This window comes from Crassostrea angulata, chromosome 10 (genome assembly GCF_025612915.1).
Source record: "Crassostrea angulata isolate pt1a10 chromosome 10, ASM2561291v2, whole genome shotgun sequence".
NCBI classification, from domain to species: domain Eukaryota; kingdom Metazoa; phylum Mollusca; class Bivalvia; order Ostreida; family Ostreidae; genus Magallana; species Magallana angulata.
In genome coordinates this window covers 22130589-22147338 of record NC_069120.1, presented here as the reverse complement: position 1 = coordinate 22147338, position 16750 = coordinate 22130589, and the positions used below count along the sequence as shown (strand labels likewise).

The 16750-nt window shown below is 34.7% G+C and overlaps 2 protein-coding genes across 16 annotated transcripts in view; both read left to right on the top strand.

Moving 5' to 3' along the window:
- The window catches only part of LOC128164909 (focal adhesion kinase 1-like), a 31698-nt gene extending 19893 nt beyond the window's left edge, over window positions 1-11805 (top strand). For 8 of the 15 annotated variants that reach the window (XM_052828991.1, XM_052828992.1, XM_052828981.1 and 5 more), the window contains 25 exons: window positions 114-289; window positions 802-889; window positions 1147-1226; window positions 1431-1548; window positions 1695-1835; window positions 2048-2131; window positions 2221-2428; window positions 3266-3319; window positions 3941-4012; window positions 4363-4419; window positions 5134-5163; window positions 5717-5731; window positions 6531-6628; window positions 6755-6839; window positions 7284-7387; window positions 7660-7775; window positions 7994-8094; window positions 8280-8369; window positions 8543-8747; window positions 8871-8950; window positions 9067-9734; window positions 10021-10168; window positions 10266-10453; window positions 10698-10778; window positions 10883-11805. In XM_052828991.1, coding sequence (XP_052684951.1) covers window positions 114-289; window positions 802-889; window positions 1147-1226; window positions 1431-1548; window positions 1695-1835; window positions 2048-2131; window positions 2221-2428; window positions 3266-3319; window positions 3941-4012; window positions 4363-4419; window positions 5134-5163; window positions 5717-5731; window positions 6531-6628; window positions 6755-6839; window positions 7284-7387; window positions 7660-7775; window positions 7994-8094; window positions 8280-8369; window positions 8543-8747; window positions 8871-8950; window positions 9067-9734; window positions 10021-10168; window positions 10266-10453; window positions 10698-10778; window positions 10883-11095 — 3300 coding nt within the window. In that variant the 3' untranslated portion in view covers window positions 11096-11805. The remainder of the gene's footprint in view (window positions 1-113; window positions 290-801; window positions 890-1146; window positions 1227-1430; window positions 1549-1694; window positions 1836-2047; window positions 2132-2220; window positions 2429-3265; window positions 3320-3940; window positions 4013-4362; window positions 4420-5133; window positions 5164-5716; window positions 5732-6530; window positions 6629-6754; window positions 6840-7283; window positions 7388-7659; window positions 7776-7993; window positions 8095-8279; window positions 8370-8542; window positions 8748-8870; window positions 8951-9066; window positions 9735-10020; window positions 10169-10265; window positions 10454-10697; window positions 10779-10882) is intronic. The other 7 variants (XM_052828982.1, XM_052828983.1, XM_052828987.1 and 4 more) reach the window with 7 other exon arrangements.
- A 652-nt stretch (window positions 11806-12457) lies between these two features.
- On the top strand, window positions 12458-16003 carry LOC128166623 (cytochrome c oxidase subunit 5B, mitochondrial-like). The gene is made up of 4 exons (XM_052831911.1): window positions 12458-12705; window positions 15159-15241; window positions 15563-15668; window positions 15797-16003. Exons 1-4 carry the CDS (start codon window positions 12465-12467, stop codon window positions 15913-15915), a joined length of 549 nt encoding a protein of 182 aa, XP_052687871.1. The 5' UTR covers window positions 12458-12464; the 3' UTR covers window positions 15916-16003.
- Window positions 16004-16750: the final 747 nt, after the last annotated feature.

Genomic DNA, 16750 nt, shown 5'->3' with positions numbered 1-16750 from the left:
CATGTATAATATATTGAAAATTATGGATAATTAAGAGTCTGAGAGGAGACTATCAGAGTATGCTATTTTGGTTTTATAGAAAAATCGAGCTATTATTTTATTTTTATGTGTAGGACATCATCAAACTTGTGGTGGGCCGGTTAGCTGCAGGAGAGAGATACTATTCCAAATGCTATGCCCTCAAACTGGTCCACTTACAGTCCAAGGAGTCGTACTGGCTCCACAACAATCTGTCCATGTACCAGGTCAGACAGAAGTACGAGTCGTCTCACCCCCCAGAGGAATGGAGGTAACCGCCCACGGTCTGAAACTCGTAGTAATGTCATGTCATACTGGTATATCTCTATGCTTATCATGACAGAACTAGCATCATCATCATAATTGCAGGTGCTAGCTGTTATGATATGAAATCACTGAGAAGGCATGTTAAAAACATTCTGTATGGTTCAGGTTTGAGATTGAAGAGCTTTGTATGTATATGACTGGTGCCAACAATATGGCTACAAGTTGACTGCACTTAGTGCAGCCAATGTTGTGTCTCCCAGCCAAATCAGATAAACTTAAAGAGTAGGTGGATGGAGAAACTGAGTGGATTAGTAAACACTGGGAAGTCATGTTGAATACACCCTTAATGGCCTTAAGTGGCCTCTATGAGGAAATTCAAAGCTCAAACATCCAGTAAAAGATTTCATAGTTAGTTTCTTGTTGAAATTACATGTATCATCAAATGCATACTATTACATATACTGCTATATATTTCTATTGGTATGCCAAACTTAATATCAAGTTGTTTTTTTCTAGATATGAGCTAAGAGTCAGATACTTACCAAAGAACTTCTCTGATCTTTATTTGAGAGATAAAGTGACCTTCTTTTATTTATATGACCAAGTAAGTAAATGTGTTTGAAAAAAAATTATTTTCTGTACCATGAAAATCTTATTATAGATACAGGAGTTTTATTTAAGTCTGGTTATGATATATTCTGTGCAGATTTCCTACATATTCCAAGTCTCATGCTTTATAGATTGTTCATTCTAATCCTTTGAATTTTAATAAACTTTGAGATTACTAATTCATAAAAATGTAAAATTTAGAGATCACATAAAATGTTTTATACTTAATCAAATTGAATGGTCTTTCTATAGATACGCAATGATTATATGAGAGATATAGCAGAGTCTATAGAGCCAGAAGTTGCCATTCGCTTAGGTTGTATAGAAATGAGGTATGTTTTCAATAAACATTTTATAACTTAGTTTTTACCTACATACATGTATTTATACATGTATATGGGACTAGCAAAAAAGGGTAATTGTTGAGAAAGATGCTTTTTTATAAGTAAATAAAGTTTAAAATCACTAGTCTTTACAGTTATTTATTGATGGGTATAAAAAGAGCTATTGAATATTGAATTTTATGACTATTGTAGACGATTTTTTAAAGACATGCCACAAGTAGCCTTAGACAAGAAATCCAACTTTGAGTATTTAGAAAAAGAAATTGGCTTTAAAAGATTTCTTCCCAAGTCAGTTATAGACTCTATGAAGGTAAGACAATTTTGTTTCAATGTACAGAGTTTTTAAGGGGGGGGGAAGGTATAAATGAAAAGACTGTGTTGAAAAAAAGAAATAAATATTAAGAAGAATGGGGATTTTAAACACGTAATTTCAAACAAGATCCTGTGTCATTGTAGTCGAAGAATCTAAGGAAGCTGATCCAGAACCATTTTAAGCAGTATGCCCAGTTAAAGGAGCATGAGTGCGTGTACAAGTTTTTTGACACTCTGTCAACCGTGAACAAGTTTAACCAGGAGCGGTTCCGATGTAATGTTGGGGTAAGTGTATTGTACCAACAACTTCGTGTAATTGCTGACTTTAACATTCATCACCATTTGTATAATAAGAAATCCAAAAGTTCCAAAAAGTAGAAAAATATTTCATTAAGAAAAACTGGGTATAGGCTATTTTTTAAGGAAGGCTACCTAAGGATGTCAGTACCTATATGAAAATTTGGAGCTCTGTTTCATGTTTTGAATTCTACTTTCAGTCCACAACATCTTGGGGCATTTCTATGGAGATTGTGATAGGACCCGAGGTTGGAATAAGCTACCAGACAGAGAAGTCTTCATCTGTAAGTTCACCTGGGCTTGATTTGAATGTTTTCTACTTGGAAATTACCCAAACTCGCATTCATTGTTAATCTGTCTCCATGTTTTCCAGCCGGTACACATGGCCGATTTCTCTCAAGTGAAGTCCATTCAGACGACTACGCAGGAGGATCGTGGGATTCTCCAGATCCGTATAGCTGGAGCTGTGGACCCCCTGACAATAACCTCCTCGCCCTCCGAGGTCGAAGACATGGCCGACCTTATTGACGGCTACTGTCGACTCGTTCATGACATCAACACATCACTGTGGACAAGGAAAGGTATGTTCACTTCAATGCTCTGATTTCCGTCTGTTTGTACAATGTCTTGTCATTTGTTTGGCTTTCTGTGTACACTGCTGTATAACTGTTGTACAGAAGACAAGGCACATTTAGTATGTCTGCTCATCAGCTCCTCTCAATGTAGATCCTAGTCTAACTTTCACACGAAACAAAACATGTTATGCCTATGATGTGCATAAACATTACACAGAAAGTTCATACTGCATGGTCAAATCTCACATATATATCTGCAAGATCTCTAAGGAAATGTTAAGTATATCTACTAATAAGATACTGTAATTAATATAAATTATTGGGACATTTTCTTCCAATTTGAGTATCATTGATTAAAGCACCAGACCAAAAATAGAAGTGCTGTAGCATTTAGATATGATAAAATTTTAATTTATGTTTAATATTTAGAGAAAAAATCATTAATATAAGGAAATCTAATCATGGAACTTTAATTGTTATGGTTTACTTGCATTTTACTTTTAGCATTTACATAATTATATATGTTACATGTACATATATGGGTAAATTTCAAGTGTTCTCAATATACATGATTTGTGCCTGATACAGAATAACTCTAGACTTGACATGTGCACAATGTAACAATAATATCTAAGATTTATAGGAAATATATTAAGGAAACAAAACAAATATACTGGTCTCTATATATATATTCATTGTAGTACGACTTTTCACACAGAAATGAATTAGGCTCTCTCTCATATGTGTACCATATAAATCTGTGTAGTTATCTGTTTTGTAAACTAAAGTTGTAAAAGTGGTACCTGTGTTCTATAAATATAAGTTTCCTCTGATTCTATTAAGCGTCTATGGATTGGCAATTATCAGTGGAAGAAGCGCTCACACGCTTAGAACAAGGTTTGTGATGCATGGCCAATGCATGCCACACTTCTCAATCCTTCTCTACCATTACTTTTTACCGTTTGTTATTCATTGTAATACTAACATATTTAAATACTGTATTTTTAATCAACATATCTAGTAGCTTTTTCTAACATTCAAGTTTTGTTTATTTTGATTTTCACAGATTTTCATATCCCAGTTGACAAAAAAAAAGTGAAATGTTTTTGGGTTAAAAAATAAAAGAATTACTGCAGTTTTAATTATTCAGCACCAGCCCCTTGATTTTTACCCTTTTAAGAATTCACAGCATGTGTGGTTTGATTCCAATTAAAAATATGTATAAATAGTATCAGATTTTGAAGATATGTCCTTACTTAGGATTAGTGATATATGAATGATTAAAATCTTATAATCATATACATGCACTGAACATGATATTACATCATAATCCAAATTTACCATAAGGACGTTTTCAAAGATTGCATAATCAAAGTTCATGAGCTGCATTACTCGCATTCCTTGAGGTTAGATGACACCACAGGAAATGATGTCCTTTGTCAGCTTCCTGTCGTGCTTGATTCAGTTAATACGTGTGATGTGACCATGAAATGTTTATAGTTTCTATTGCCACTTCAGGGGATAGCATTCCACGGACACCCAAGTCCAGCATGAAGAAGTCTGGACAGAAAGACGCCATCCACCATGAAAGTAAGTAGATCCACCCCTCAAGTCAATCAAAATGACTGTTACTGGTACAGTGTATTTACTCTTCACTAGCCTTTATAATTATAGTAATTTTTGGCCCCAATTATTTGTATGTGGAATGAGATTTTTATTATTATTATGATTTACTTATTGATGTTTCTAATATTTAGATGGTGTGTGTGGCTGTATGGCAAAGTTTTCATTAACTAAAACCAATGTATTATAAAATAGCCCCTGATTATTGTGGTTATTCAGTGCATGGCATGTGGTTCTACCCATCACACTGTCATATCACTCCATTGTGTACAATGTAATCGTATGTCACCGCTCATTATAACCGCTCTGTGTTACAGGAATTTCAGATTACGCCGAGATTGTGGAAGATGAAGGTGACTACAGTACACCAGCAGGTGAGATTACAAAGCTAACCAAGCTTCTCTCAAGTCTACCCACTCTCTACAGCCTCATTTCTCATTTCTCATCAAAAATGCATTTCTGACATTTTCTTCCTCTTTTAAAACTCTCTGATACTTCCTTCCTCTCTCTCTCTCTTCCTCTATTTCTCTCTTGTTCTCATGTTCTCTCTCTCTCTCTCTCTCTCTCTCTCTCTCTCTCTCTCTTGGAGATTTTTAACACTAGTACCATTGATATTCTTATTCCTTAACTATCAGTATTTCATCGTTGTGTTTAATTATTAATTATGTTCATAGCCATTTATCATCCCAAACAACCCCAGAATGAAGCTCTGATCTAACATATGACATTCAATTTGTGAGATATATTACATTTAGTCTTAACATACAATTCCTTATTTATCATTATACATTCATTGCAAATTATATAATGCCAGATTTGGACCATTTTATCTTCACACTTCCTAATAAGCACAAATTTTTCTAATTAAGATGTCTGCCTTAGATTTTGTTCAGTTTACCGTTAATTAGTCTTAAGGACTTTAATTTTTCTTTTAAAAGCAATATTTAACAATATTTTCCTCCTCACATAATATTTTGATTGTATTCTTTCAAGAAAAATTCAAACTAAGACATTTTTCTCATTCTCTGCTCCATAACACAGCAAGGTTTCTGTTATGTCTTTAACATCTTCATTGACATTTGTCATAGGCCCTCTGGGTAGCAGACGACGAAAGAAAAGTGAGTTGTGCAAACAAGTGCATCATGATCTGTATCTCCATGCATGTCTGGTCCGTTTACATCACCAGATGATATAACTTAATTTTTATGATATTTTACCTGCATTAAATCTTAAACTATTTATGCCCAGCAGCTACAAACACATCTAGGCTGATATATATACATCATAGTCATTATGAATATATTTGAAGCCTGTTTAATTCCCCTGAGAAATTGTTGGAGATAAAATGCTGGATGTTGTGTAATGGGTACATTTATCATTTGTGTACACCTGGCTAATATGTTGCCTTAACTCATAAAGAGATCTGTAGAGAGGTTGAAAAATCATTCTTCTGAACTCATCCTATTTCATAAAAAAAAAACTGTTGTAAATGTATTCTACGAAGTAGTAAGTAACAGCATGATTTAGTGGTGAAAATTCTTTCCTGTAAACATTTGTGAATAATTAGCACAGATTTTATTTGAGAACAGTATGGGTTTTTTTCCTTTTGTTTTGAATATCACTTAACATTGATATTTAACAGGTTTATAACAAATTGTAAAATGATTTTAGGAGATGAAGTATATAGTATGTATATATTTCATAAATCCGCTTTTGTATGGCATGATGAATCTTAGTAATTGATACTCATTATTACATGATAAACATGTTTAGAGAGAAAAAATAAACATTGCTTTTACCTGCATCAGACAATGGATATGAAGAAATTAACAGTTAAAACTCCGATGTAGTATGGTTGGCTATTGCCTGTGAAGTCCTAAACTTTAATCTTTTAAACAATAGATATTTCTGAGGTTAATCATTGAGACCACTGCCATCATTATCCCCTGCATTAGAAGGCATGATCAACCGTATGTGGCTAATGCATGGCTTGTTTTTATTGATAAAGTCAACTCTGAGGAGATCCTGCTAGTTCATGAGCATTTTGATTTAATATTGATAAGCAAATGACCCTTATAGTGGCATAGTTCTGTAGTGAACTGGTACATATGTACTGTGGTCAGCATTATGAATTTTTAATATTTATAAGGTGGTTTGAATTTTATTTATAAAATTAACATTTGACGTGTCAACCTTCTCAAGAAAAAGGTATGCGATTGTAAAAATAACAAGACTAGATATCTAAAGACCAAAAGCAGTTTGGCTCTAATGGAATGCATACTAAGTCCCCATGATATCATAAATCAGAGTGTATAATGTACTTACGATAATCTTTGGATTTCCTGGAATTCCAGACATACATTGCAATCTATTTCTTTAAAAAAAAATCAGTTGCAAGCTATGGTACGCCTCAGATTTGCATGCTATTTTGTACAAATGGTATTTTACCCTTTACCTAATACATGTACTGTCCTGCCCTTTCCAGGTCGTAACTTTGAGCTTAAGCGGGAGAACATCAAACTCCTGGAAGTGCTGGGGGAGGGACAGTTTGGGGACGTGTTTAAAGGACTCTTTACAGACAAGGTGGGTGCCTGACTTTGCACAGTGTTTGCTAAGTGTTACTCCTTGACAAGAGTATTATATTCTACCTAGTATATGTCTGTATTTGAAGTTTAGATTTTCTCTTATATGTTTATAATTGATATGTAGGATGGAGTTCAGTCTGCTGTAGCTGTCAAGACTTGCAAGGAGGATAATGAAGACTCCATGATGGAAAAGTTTCTAGAAGAAGCATGTATGTATCCTATTACTAGTTCTATTGATAGTATAAAATATTCAGTAGATAGTTTTTTCTTTCATGCACTCACAATTATTTCATGGTATCCGTAAATAGGTAAATATTATCACAATCTAAACAACTTATTATTTTTACATATACTGTGGTTTCATCAATATTCGTTGAATACCAATTTTCGTTGTTTTCGTTGTTAAGTTTATCCTTGAAATTAAATATTCATTGAACTGCAATTTCTACTAAAATTTTGTATTGATAGGGTCATTGGCCACGAATTTACGTATCCTTGAAACTGTGTTTTTCACTTTATCCACAAAAATTGATACCCTTGAATATTAATGAAACCACAGTATGCTAAAATGTACATTTGGTTCCAGTCAGACCATATGTGCATATTGAATTTTGCACCCTGATCTCTGTGTTGAAGTAGTTCTCCCGTTTCAGTGATCATGCAGCAGTTTGACCACCCCCACATCATTCACCTGGTTGGGATCTGTTCCGAGACACTTCCTGTCTGGATTGTCATGGAGCTGGCCAAGCATGGAGAGGTTAGAACTACTGCTTACCAGTTATTGTATCATTTAATCATTGTGAATCCATAGTCAACTCCATATTACAAAGTACCGATGTAAAGGAAATTCATTTAACCTATAGTCACTAGATGCTTAACTAGAAATGACCAAAGAGACTCTGATATGGGAATGAAATAGCTGGAAAATGCAATTTAATTGGTTGTCATTGTGTACATTGTACGTCCACAATACTAATTTGATAATGTATTGTGGTAGAATTTACTGATGGTTGTAGTTGTTTTGTCTAGATGAGAGCTTACCTACAGAACAACCGTACCAGACTAGACCTGTGTACCCTGATGCTGTATTGTCATCAGCTCAGTAAGGCCCTCTCCTACCTCGAAAGCAAGAAGTTTGTCCACAGGTAAAGATATCCATATATACACATAGATATGTTATTTCAAATTCTTACTTACTTATATACAGTATCAACTGTTTGCAATGGGCCCACATTTGAAACTGTTTTCTATAATTTGTTTGTCTCTTTATAAAGAAGTAAGTCAACCTCTGTTTGTCAAATTCTTTTTTAAGGAAGCATTGTAGATGCATTTGAATTGACCTGCAGTTTCTTTTCTTTCTCAGGGACATAGCTGCTAGAAATGTTTTGGTCTCATCTCATGATTGTGTCAAACTTGGCGACTTTGGATTGTCAAGGGTTGTGGATGAACAAAGTTACTATAAAGGTACAGTATAAGAGTTATAAATTGATAATTCAGGGCTCGCGCTGCCCATCGCATTTGTCGCTTTTTGCGATTGTTTGAAATGCGACAAAAAAACGGAAAATGCAACACTGAGATTTCGTATAGTTTAAAACTGGCCAGAATTGATAATGAATTGACATCTTATTGTAAAATTTGTACAATTTTAGCTTCAAAGGGCAAACTTCCTATAAAATGGATGGCTCCAGAATCCATCAATTTCAGGAGGTTCACAACAGCTAGTGATGTCTGGATGTTTGGTAAGTTTGAGTATTGGATTGACTGGAAAATGACATCAAAATCTCAATACTTGTTTAAGATACATGTATGTAGATTCACACTCATTGCAAAGAGCTTTATCTTTTAAATTCAAATTTTAGAAGCATGTTGTAGATTAGCTATTGTATACGACTTAATTTTTTTTTATTTCCAGGAGTGTGTATGTGGGAGATTTTAATGTATGGCATTAAACCATTCCAAGGAGTGAAGAACAATGATGTGATTGGCAAGATAGAGAATGGGGAGCGATTGCCCCTCCCACAGGAATGTCCCCCCTCCCTGTACAATCTCATGTGTCAGTGCTGGTCATATGAACCTTCCAAGAGGCCTTCATTTTCTGACATAAAAGTCCGCCTTCAGTAAGTCTTTCATTGTTATGATTACCTTTAAAATAATGAAATGTGAATTCATGTAACATTTCTCCTGAGATGTTTCAGATTATTTATTCATGTGTGTCACCAATGCTTTAATACTTTTTACAGAGAAATTTTAGCTGAAGAAAGAAATCGTCAAGTTGAGGAGATGAAAAGAGACAACCGTAGAATACAAGAAATAAATTGGAGTAAGTTTTTTTGATAGCGTTGCCCTGAATAATTTTACAGGAATATTGTTTATTATTAACTTATTGTGAAATATTATATATTTTTGTTAAAATTCAATTGACATTTATTTTTTTAGCAGGATCAAGTGGATCAGATATTGAGGAACCCCCGCCAAAACCAGCCCGTCCCAATTTCATGACACCAGCTGGATCCACCCCAAACCTCTCCAATAACCACAGTGTGGACTCCCTCCCCCCACAATGGGGGAGCACCACTCATCTCCCCATCAGTCACAGCACACCCCTGGGACCTAGCCCCCAGCAGCCCCCAATACACTCTCACACCGGCCCACCTGTCATGTCAGTAATTCCCCAGCATCAAGGACCCAGAGAAATCAACCTACAGAATTACTTCCCTTCCTCATCTGGATACACATCAGTTCAACAGCATCAGCACTATCTCCATCAGAACTCCGAGTCGGTTCCAGACATGGGCCGGGGAGGAGCTGGTTACCCTGGTTATAATGTTCCCCGCAATCCCCAACAACTGTCAGAAATGTTGTCTACAGGCCAGAGGAATGCTCCTCCATCTCCTGTCAATTCCACTGTGATATCAGATATTATGACTCAGAATCCTCACTCTAATCATGCCTCTCCAGACAGCGAGTGGGCGCCAGCAGTGACGGTGCCGGTGAGGCTTTTGAATGACTCAGAAGACACGACTGTGATAGAACAACAGCTACGCCTTCAGCAGAGACAGTCTGAGGAGGACGCCAAGTGGCTGCAGGACTCGGAAAAACACCTGGTAGGCAAACACATGCATTGGTTTATAAAACATGTAACTTAAATGGAAAACCTTCCTAAAGGAGGATGCCAAAATGGTGATATTTCTATCTAAAGATGAATCTTTTACCATCTGTAGTTTGCAAGAAAAAATACCGTACCAAAATCATGATGCTTCTTCCTGAAGATTGAACCATGAATGAACAAATCTATAACCTTACGTAGATTACAGTCACTAAGCTATTGTCATTTTTGTTGAATACAAAATCAACACAAAAAATAAAAGTTGCTGGGTTTGTGTTTTGTAGAAGAGAGATAAAAGTTCTGGTGCAATCGAACAGGAGACAAGGGTTCAGAATAACCGCTCTCCCACGGATGGTCTCCCCACACAGAAGGAGAACCCACAGATTCCTCCCCATCCAAATGTGGTCACTAGAGTGCCTAGCCACACCTCAAGTAAGTGTAGAACGATCACTAACGGCACAGTTTGAAAGTACAAACAAAATAACCCATTTAACAATTTCAAAGAAAAATGGAATTTTACTCATTCTAGGTGGAAGCAGAAGTAGTAGCACGAGTGAGTCAGATGGTCTGTCATCACCAAGGCAACCTGAACTACCTGACCTAGACCGATCCAATGACAACATCTATAACAGCACCACAAGTGTTGTTAGGTCGGTGATGGTCTTGACAAAGGAAGCTAGCAACGTGAAAGCAGAGGAGTACACCAATCTCGTCAAAGTAAAGATTATTTTTTATTTAAGATTAACGTGTCATGGTAGTGGGGGTAGTTGGCTGACTATTGATACATACATGATGTCTACCTTTGTATGACAATCACATAAACCCTGGGTACAATGTGGATGAATAACAAGAGTGTTGCCCTCTAATGAATACTTTTCTATGAATATGTATTGTTAAATTTTTTAGATCAAAATTAAAATTACCAACACATTGAAGTTAGTTTTCCTGCTTGTTTTTGTAGGATGTCGGTGTGAAGCTGAGGGCTCTTTTAGGTGCAGTGGACGAGTTCATTCCTACACTCCCAGCACCATTTGTCCATGAGGTCAGCAATGAGTTGCGATAAACCATATTTGATGATGGAGAACTCCTCTTAACTCGATTATCTTAAAAGGTGTTTTGCTAATATTGTATTGGTTTTGATTACAGGTTCAGATGGCCCAGAATGTTTTATCGACTGACATGGCATCCATTATTGCAGCCATGAAATTAGCCATCCAATACAGCACAACAACAATGGATGTTGAGTACAGAAAGGGCATGCTGAAAGCTGCCCATGTGTTGGCAATGGATTCCAAGAACTTGCTTGATATTGTAGATAAGACTAGAGTGAAAGTGAAACTACAAAGTGGTCTCAGCTGATAGTTAACTGTCTTGTATATCAGTGTGACTGTGCATAATAACAGGTTGTACTCATTCCTGGAAACTGTTTATTCTCTTTACATGTAACCAGGAAAAGGAAGCATTAGGTGTTATGACCCCAGGGTCAGAGGTCAAGACCCCGGGTCAACAGTAAAGACCCCCAGGGTCAGAGGTCACAAAACAAGTGTTTCATCACAAGGCCTTGCTTTAGTCCAGAAGGTATGCACCTTATATTGTAGCGAAGAAGTGCTTGTATAAACTTAAAACAACCTACAATTTCTTACTTATGGACCAAATTACACTTTACAGCATCAGCTCCAAATGTGTTTACTTTAGAAATTTTGCATTGATTGTAACAAAGCATTGAACATTTTGAATCTATAAAGTTTTATTTGTACATTACATTGAATTTATTTAATTTTGGTTTTTCTGTGTTTCATTTATACATTGAAATATTAAATTTACTTTAAATGGTTTACTATTTTAGAATATTTAGGTGTAATCTGAAATTTTGAAAGTACGGTATTAATAGCATTATCATGATCATTGTGGATGCATGTAAATGAAGTATGAGAGTTTAGTATGGAAACAATTGTGGAGTAGCTTCTTGCACGCCATTTGTCAAAAGTTAACATGTCATGTTGTAAAAAGGGAAAAATATTCTCTTGCCATTTATTTATTGCTGTACAATAAAATTCATGGAACTCTGATGTTTGCAGTTATTTTTGACATCACCTGATCGAGTCACTCAGGATGACCTATTAGAACCTCAATTCTGTTTTTGTTCATTATCATGCGTTTGTTTTTAAACTCATAAATGCCTCTGTCACGAAATGTTTTCTTTTGATTGGGGCAGTAAAATTGCTTTTGTCTGTATACTTGGAAAATAGGTATGTTATTATGTTCATGACAACTTTATTTATCAGCAATGCAGAGTTTGTTGTTGGTTAACAATGTCTAGTTATCAAGAGATAAAAAGAAAAACTCCAATAATAACATGAAATTTTAGTGAAATTAAATTTTTATATTATTCACCATTAAACTAACGGGTATATTTCTCAGTTAACATTTTGTAGCGCTAATTTATTTCAATTTTACACAGAAAAAATATACGGAGGTATAATAAATAATTAAAAAGCTGTGTAGATCTGCTGCCCTAACCATATCATTTATTTGATTTATCTTTGAATTTCAATTACAGCCAGTATTTTGCAATGGATGTTTCCGATATACTCAAGTGACTGTTAAAGCCCACGGGTCTCTTGTGTATTTAATCGCACGAATTAGTAAAGGAACGACTTAATTTTTTTTTATATTCGGAACACCTTTTGTATTTTTAAGGAAACGTAGACATCCTCGGGAATCATCAATGGACACAATATTAAGTAACAACATGGCCACAACCTTGTGTCGTAATTTGAAAGAGACTTTTGTCAAGTTGAGTAGAGTCCCTGTTGTGTATGCGCACACGTTGCAAAACACGAAAAAGGCAGACTCAGCTTCTGTGGAAGAAAAATCAACAAAGCACAAAGATGTTTCTGTACCATTTTCAGAGGAAAAAGGCTTGCACTCCCCAGAAGATTCTAAAGTTATATATCGAGCAAATGCAGGTAGTTTCATAAGAATCATATGCATATCTGTATTTTAACGTTGTGTTAAGAAGCAATCGTGTACACGCTATAAGTTTAGTACGGCAACAAAGTGTTTATGATTTAGTATATCCCCGAGTACCCAAACTCCGTCACCATAAGCAGAATGTAAATTATTGTTTGTGGTTTTTATCATTTGCAATCACTAAATGTAATCTGAAACAATATAATTTATAAAATTATTAACAAAAATATTTTTAATTTTATTCAAATAAGCCCTCTAAATACGACGTTTATCACGCATGCCTATTATATCTTATGAACCTAACTCCGTCACCCACATGCTCTATGATATGGCAGGGAATTAATACACATTAACAATTTAGTTAAAACTCCATTTGTATCTAGGCCAAGTTATAATAAGTAAAAATGGTGCATACAATTTAAATTGTATTTAATTTCATCGAAATGAAATGATCGCCAGAATAAAAAATGGGTCCATGTAACAACAATCACAATGGCCTTTTCAGAATGTATGGATGCCGTTTGATTTATGTCCTTACATATTTCAAATATTTTATATCATTAATTAATATATTACTTATTATATTATTTAATTTATTACATTTCTAGAAATGTAGCATATTCTAAATAGCGATATACCGGAGATATCTATACCCTGCAATCGGCCTGCATAAGGGAAAAGTATCGGCATGAGTGATTTGACGTTATCATCAAGAGTAGTGCATAAAGGCTATTGCGGACTGAAAAAAATGTATTAATTACCTTAATAACCAAAAATGTATTACATGTGAAATGTTTCATCTTGACCTCTCTAAAAATGGCTGACCAACGTAAATGATCGAATGGGCCCGCATGTAAGAAATATCGATATTTTAGTGCACCCGTGAAAAAGTTTTAGCTGATTTCACTCAATTAATAGTGCATAAAATGAACAAGGTTTAATTCTGTTATTTTTTGACACATTCTTAAATTTAACCGTTGCAAATTGTTGACATTTGATTAAAGATTTTTGACATGTAAAAAATGACGTCATAATCGTACTTGATTTCAAACGGCGAGGAGTTTCCCGAAAGTGACGGAGTTAGGGTAGTGACGGAGTTAGGGGGCTATGCGATACTGTAAGAAGAGATAGGTATATAAACTCCTAGCTCCGGATGGGTGTAAAAATATTCTCTTTTGAGAAGTAGACAGGCATAGCCTACATCCATTAACTAAGTTAGTTAACTATCAAAACGGTAAGGTCATTTATTATAATGTAGTTTTTGGGGCTATATGGACTGTGGATGTTGGCCTGAGTAGCTCAGTGGTAGAGCTCCTGACTAGAGTCCCCGGTTCGATTCCCGGTCCAGCCATATGTTTTCATTGTATTTATATACTCATTCCTCCTTTCCTACTACAGATGGTGCCGTGGCCTTCCTTGTTCAGGCATATATATATACCTGGTAATTAATAAGTCCTGACAAGGTGAACTTGTGTTGGGTCTCCATTGTCGAAGACTATTTAAGGAGGGAGGAATGTAGTAGTTGGGGCTATATGGACCGTGGATATCGGCCAGGGTAGCTCAGTGGTAGAGCTCCTGACTAGAGTTGCAGGGGTCCCGAGTTCGATTCCCATTCCAGCCATATGTTTTCATTGTATTTTTATACTCATTCCTCCTTTCCTACTGTATAAAATCTGCATTGTAATAACACCCATTTAATTTTTTATTGCATAATATCTCTTGCGCAGAGTGTAAATGTATTCCTCAGAGTATCCTTTAACTTCATTGACATTCAATTTTCTGGTAAACCAATCTTAAAACTCATGATACTTTTGATCAGATTTAATCTTTACGAAGTGATACTAATGAACTTTTATATTTTAATCCGAAGCCATTTTTATGTTAGAAATGATATGACAACTATAGTGATTGAAACATGCAGATTATTGATCACTCATATGTGGATTTATGTTTTAATGCATTGAAAACATTTTAGATATGACAAACTCTTTTCAGTGATATTTAAAGATTCTAGAGGGATTCCAGATATGAAAATATTATTACTGTTTTAAATTCCTTATATTATGCAATTACTTAATTCCATTATCCTGCTTATTTTATCAAATTGAGAGAATATACAATCGCAATCGCAGATCTTTTTTCTTATTTTTATTGTTCTTAACTCTCAAAAATAATGGCGAGATTTTAAAATCTGTGAAGGGTGATTCTCGCAATTTTACACAGATATTAATTCCTTGAGTATAATTAAGAATCTACATTAGCCTTTAAAGCAATGATGACCTTCCCCACCCCCTCTCCAAAATAGATAACCACAGTCTGTGTGATTAGTTCTATATGATAGTTGATATTTACATGTTGCATTTTTAATATATTATATGATTATATCAAATAAGAGTTTTGAAGTCTGTATGATTAATTAACTAAGGTATTTTATTATTTTCTCTTGCAGAAATAAAGGGTGGGATTCCTGAGTTTACTGGGAATGCCCTTGGTTTAGAACACCATGAAGCACTCACAAGCAATGAAACAAAGGTGAAACATTGTACTTTAATTTGCTTATAAACATGTTTCCTCTTCTTAAAATCCAGAGATAAATATACCAGTATTTGATGAAATGAAAAAATTCAATAGTTATATCAAAATGTACTGGTACTCTGTTCATAAACTTTGGTTTTCAATGTTTAATTTTTATTTTGTAGTAATGTTTGCTATTATTGTCTAATGATCATTTTTAAATGTTTTATTTACATTAAAAGAACATCATTAAAGATGAATGAAAAATATTTTTGTAGCTCTCTGTGCTTAGTTCATAATTTCAATGACTTGATAGTCTTTATGTTTGGATGTTTACAGGAGTCCTATATGACGGGAGTAATACACATGACCCCACAGTTTGGACAGATTTTAAACCCACATGTGATACCATCAACAAAAGAAAAAAGACTCATTGCTTGTCTTTGTAAGTAGAAATAATGTACCAGGTATACTTTTAGAATATCTCTGATGTTATATGTTTGTAAAGATTTCTGTTTATTGAAGCTGACTTTGGTAACCGGTACATGTGCAATTTCTCTTTCTGATTTCTAGGTGATGAGGACTCGGACACTCTTCAATACATGTGGCTACACAAGGGAGAACCACAAAGGTGTATGTGTGGGATTTTCTTCAGGTTAGAAGAAGTTGATGCTTTCGGAGACCCAAAATAAATGAAACATTGATTTATCTCTATTACTGTGCAAATCTGTTTTTAATTTATGTTTATACCTCTGTTTGAAATAAAATATTTGGCATGAATCATGTTGTGTTTACTTTCTTTTTCTAGTTTGAAATACTCTGTACACTAGATAGGTAATTTTTGTTTTGAAATAGTAAAATAATCAAAAGTTAAGGTGGTATGAGACACCTCCATGTTATGACGTACTATTAATCTAAATAATGAAATCAAGACGGTGTAATTTTATAAATAGTTTATTTCCAAAAATTGTCACCTAACAGTGTAGTGTAGTGAGTTAAAGGGTTTACTACAAATCAGTATGCCATGAGTTCAAATCTTGATTTGTACCTTTCCAAAAATTTTAAAAACTTATTATTTGATTCAGTATTGTAAACTTTGAAATTTATAAACCGGTGAAAGTATTTTTTATATTGTACTTTAATTTACATTAATATTGACAGATGTCCCATTCCAACTTAAGGTTTATATGATTTTGTTTTGTATGCATCTCTTTAATAGCATCGTCCCTAGCCAAAGGTTTTCGGTCCACTCCGCTACCCAGTGGACTGAAAATTCTTGGCTAGCGAAGATGCTTTGTTAGCAAAGACCATTGATAAAATTAGAAGTAGATAGGACTTAGTTCTAGGGACATGTTTTGTAACAAATACATCATTGTTTAGCTCACATGAGCCAAAGGCACATATGAGGTTATCTGATCAAAATTTGTTTATTGTCTGTTATTGTCTTTGGTGTTATTGTATACTTTACACATTTTCATTTGTAACAATTTTAATTTCTGCAGATTTTTCATACCTGCAAAATACCGC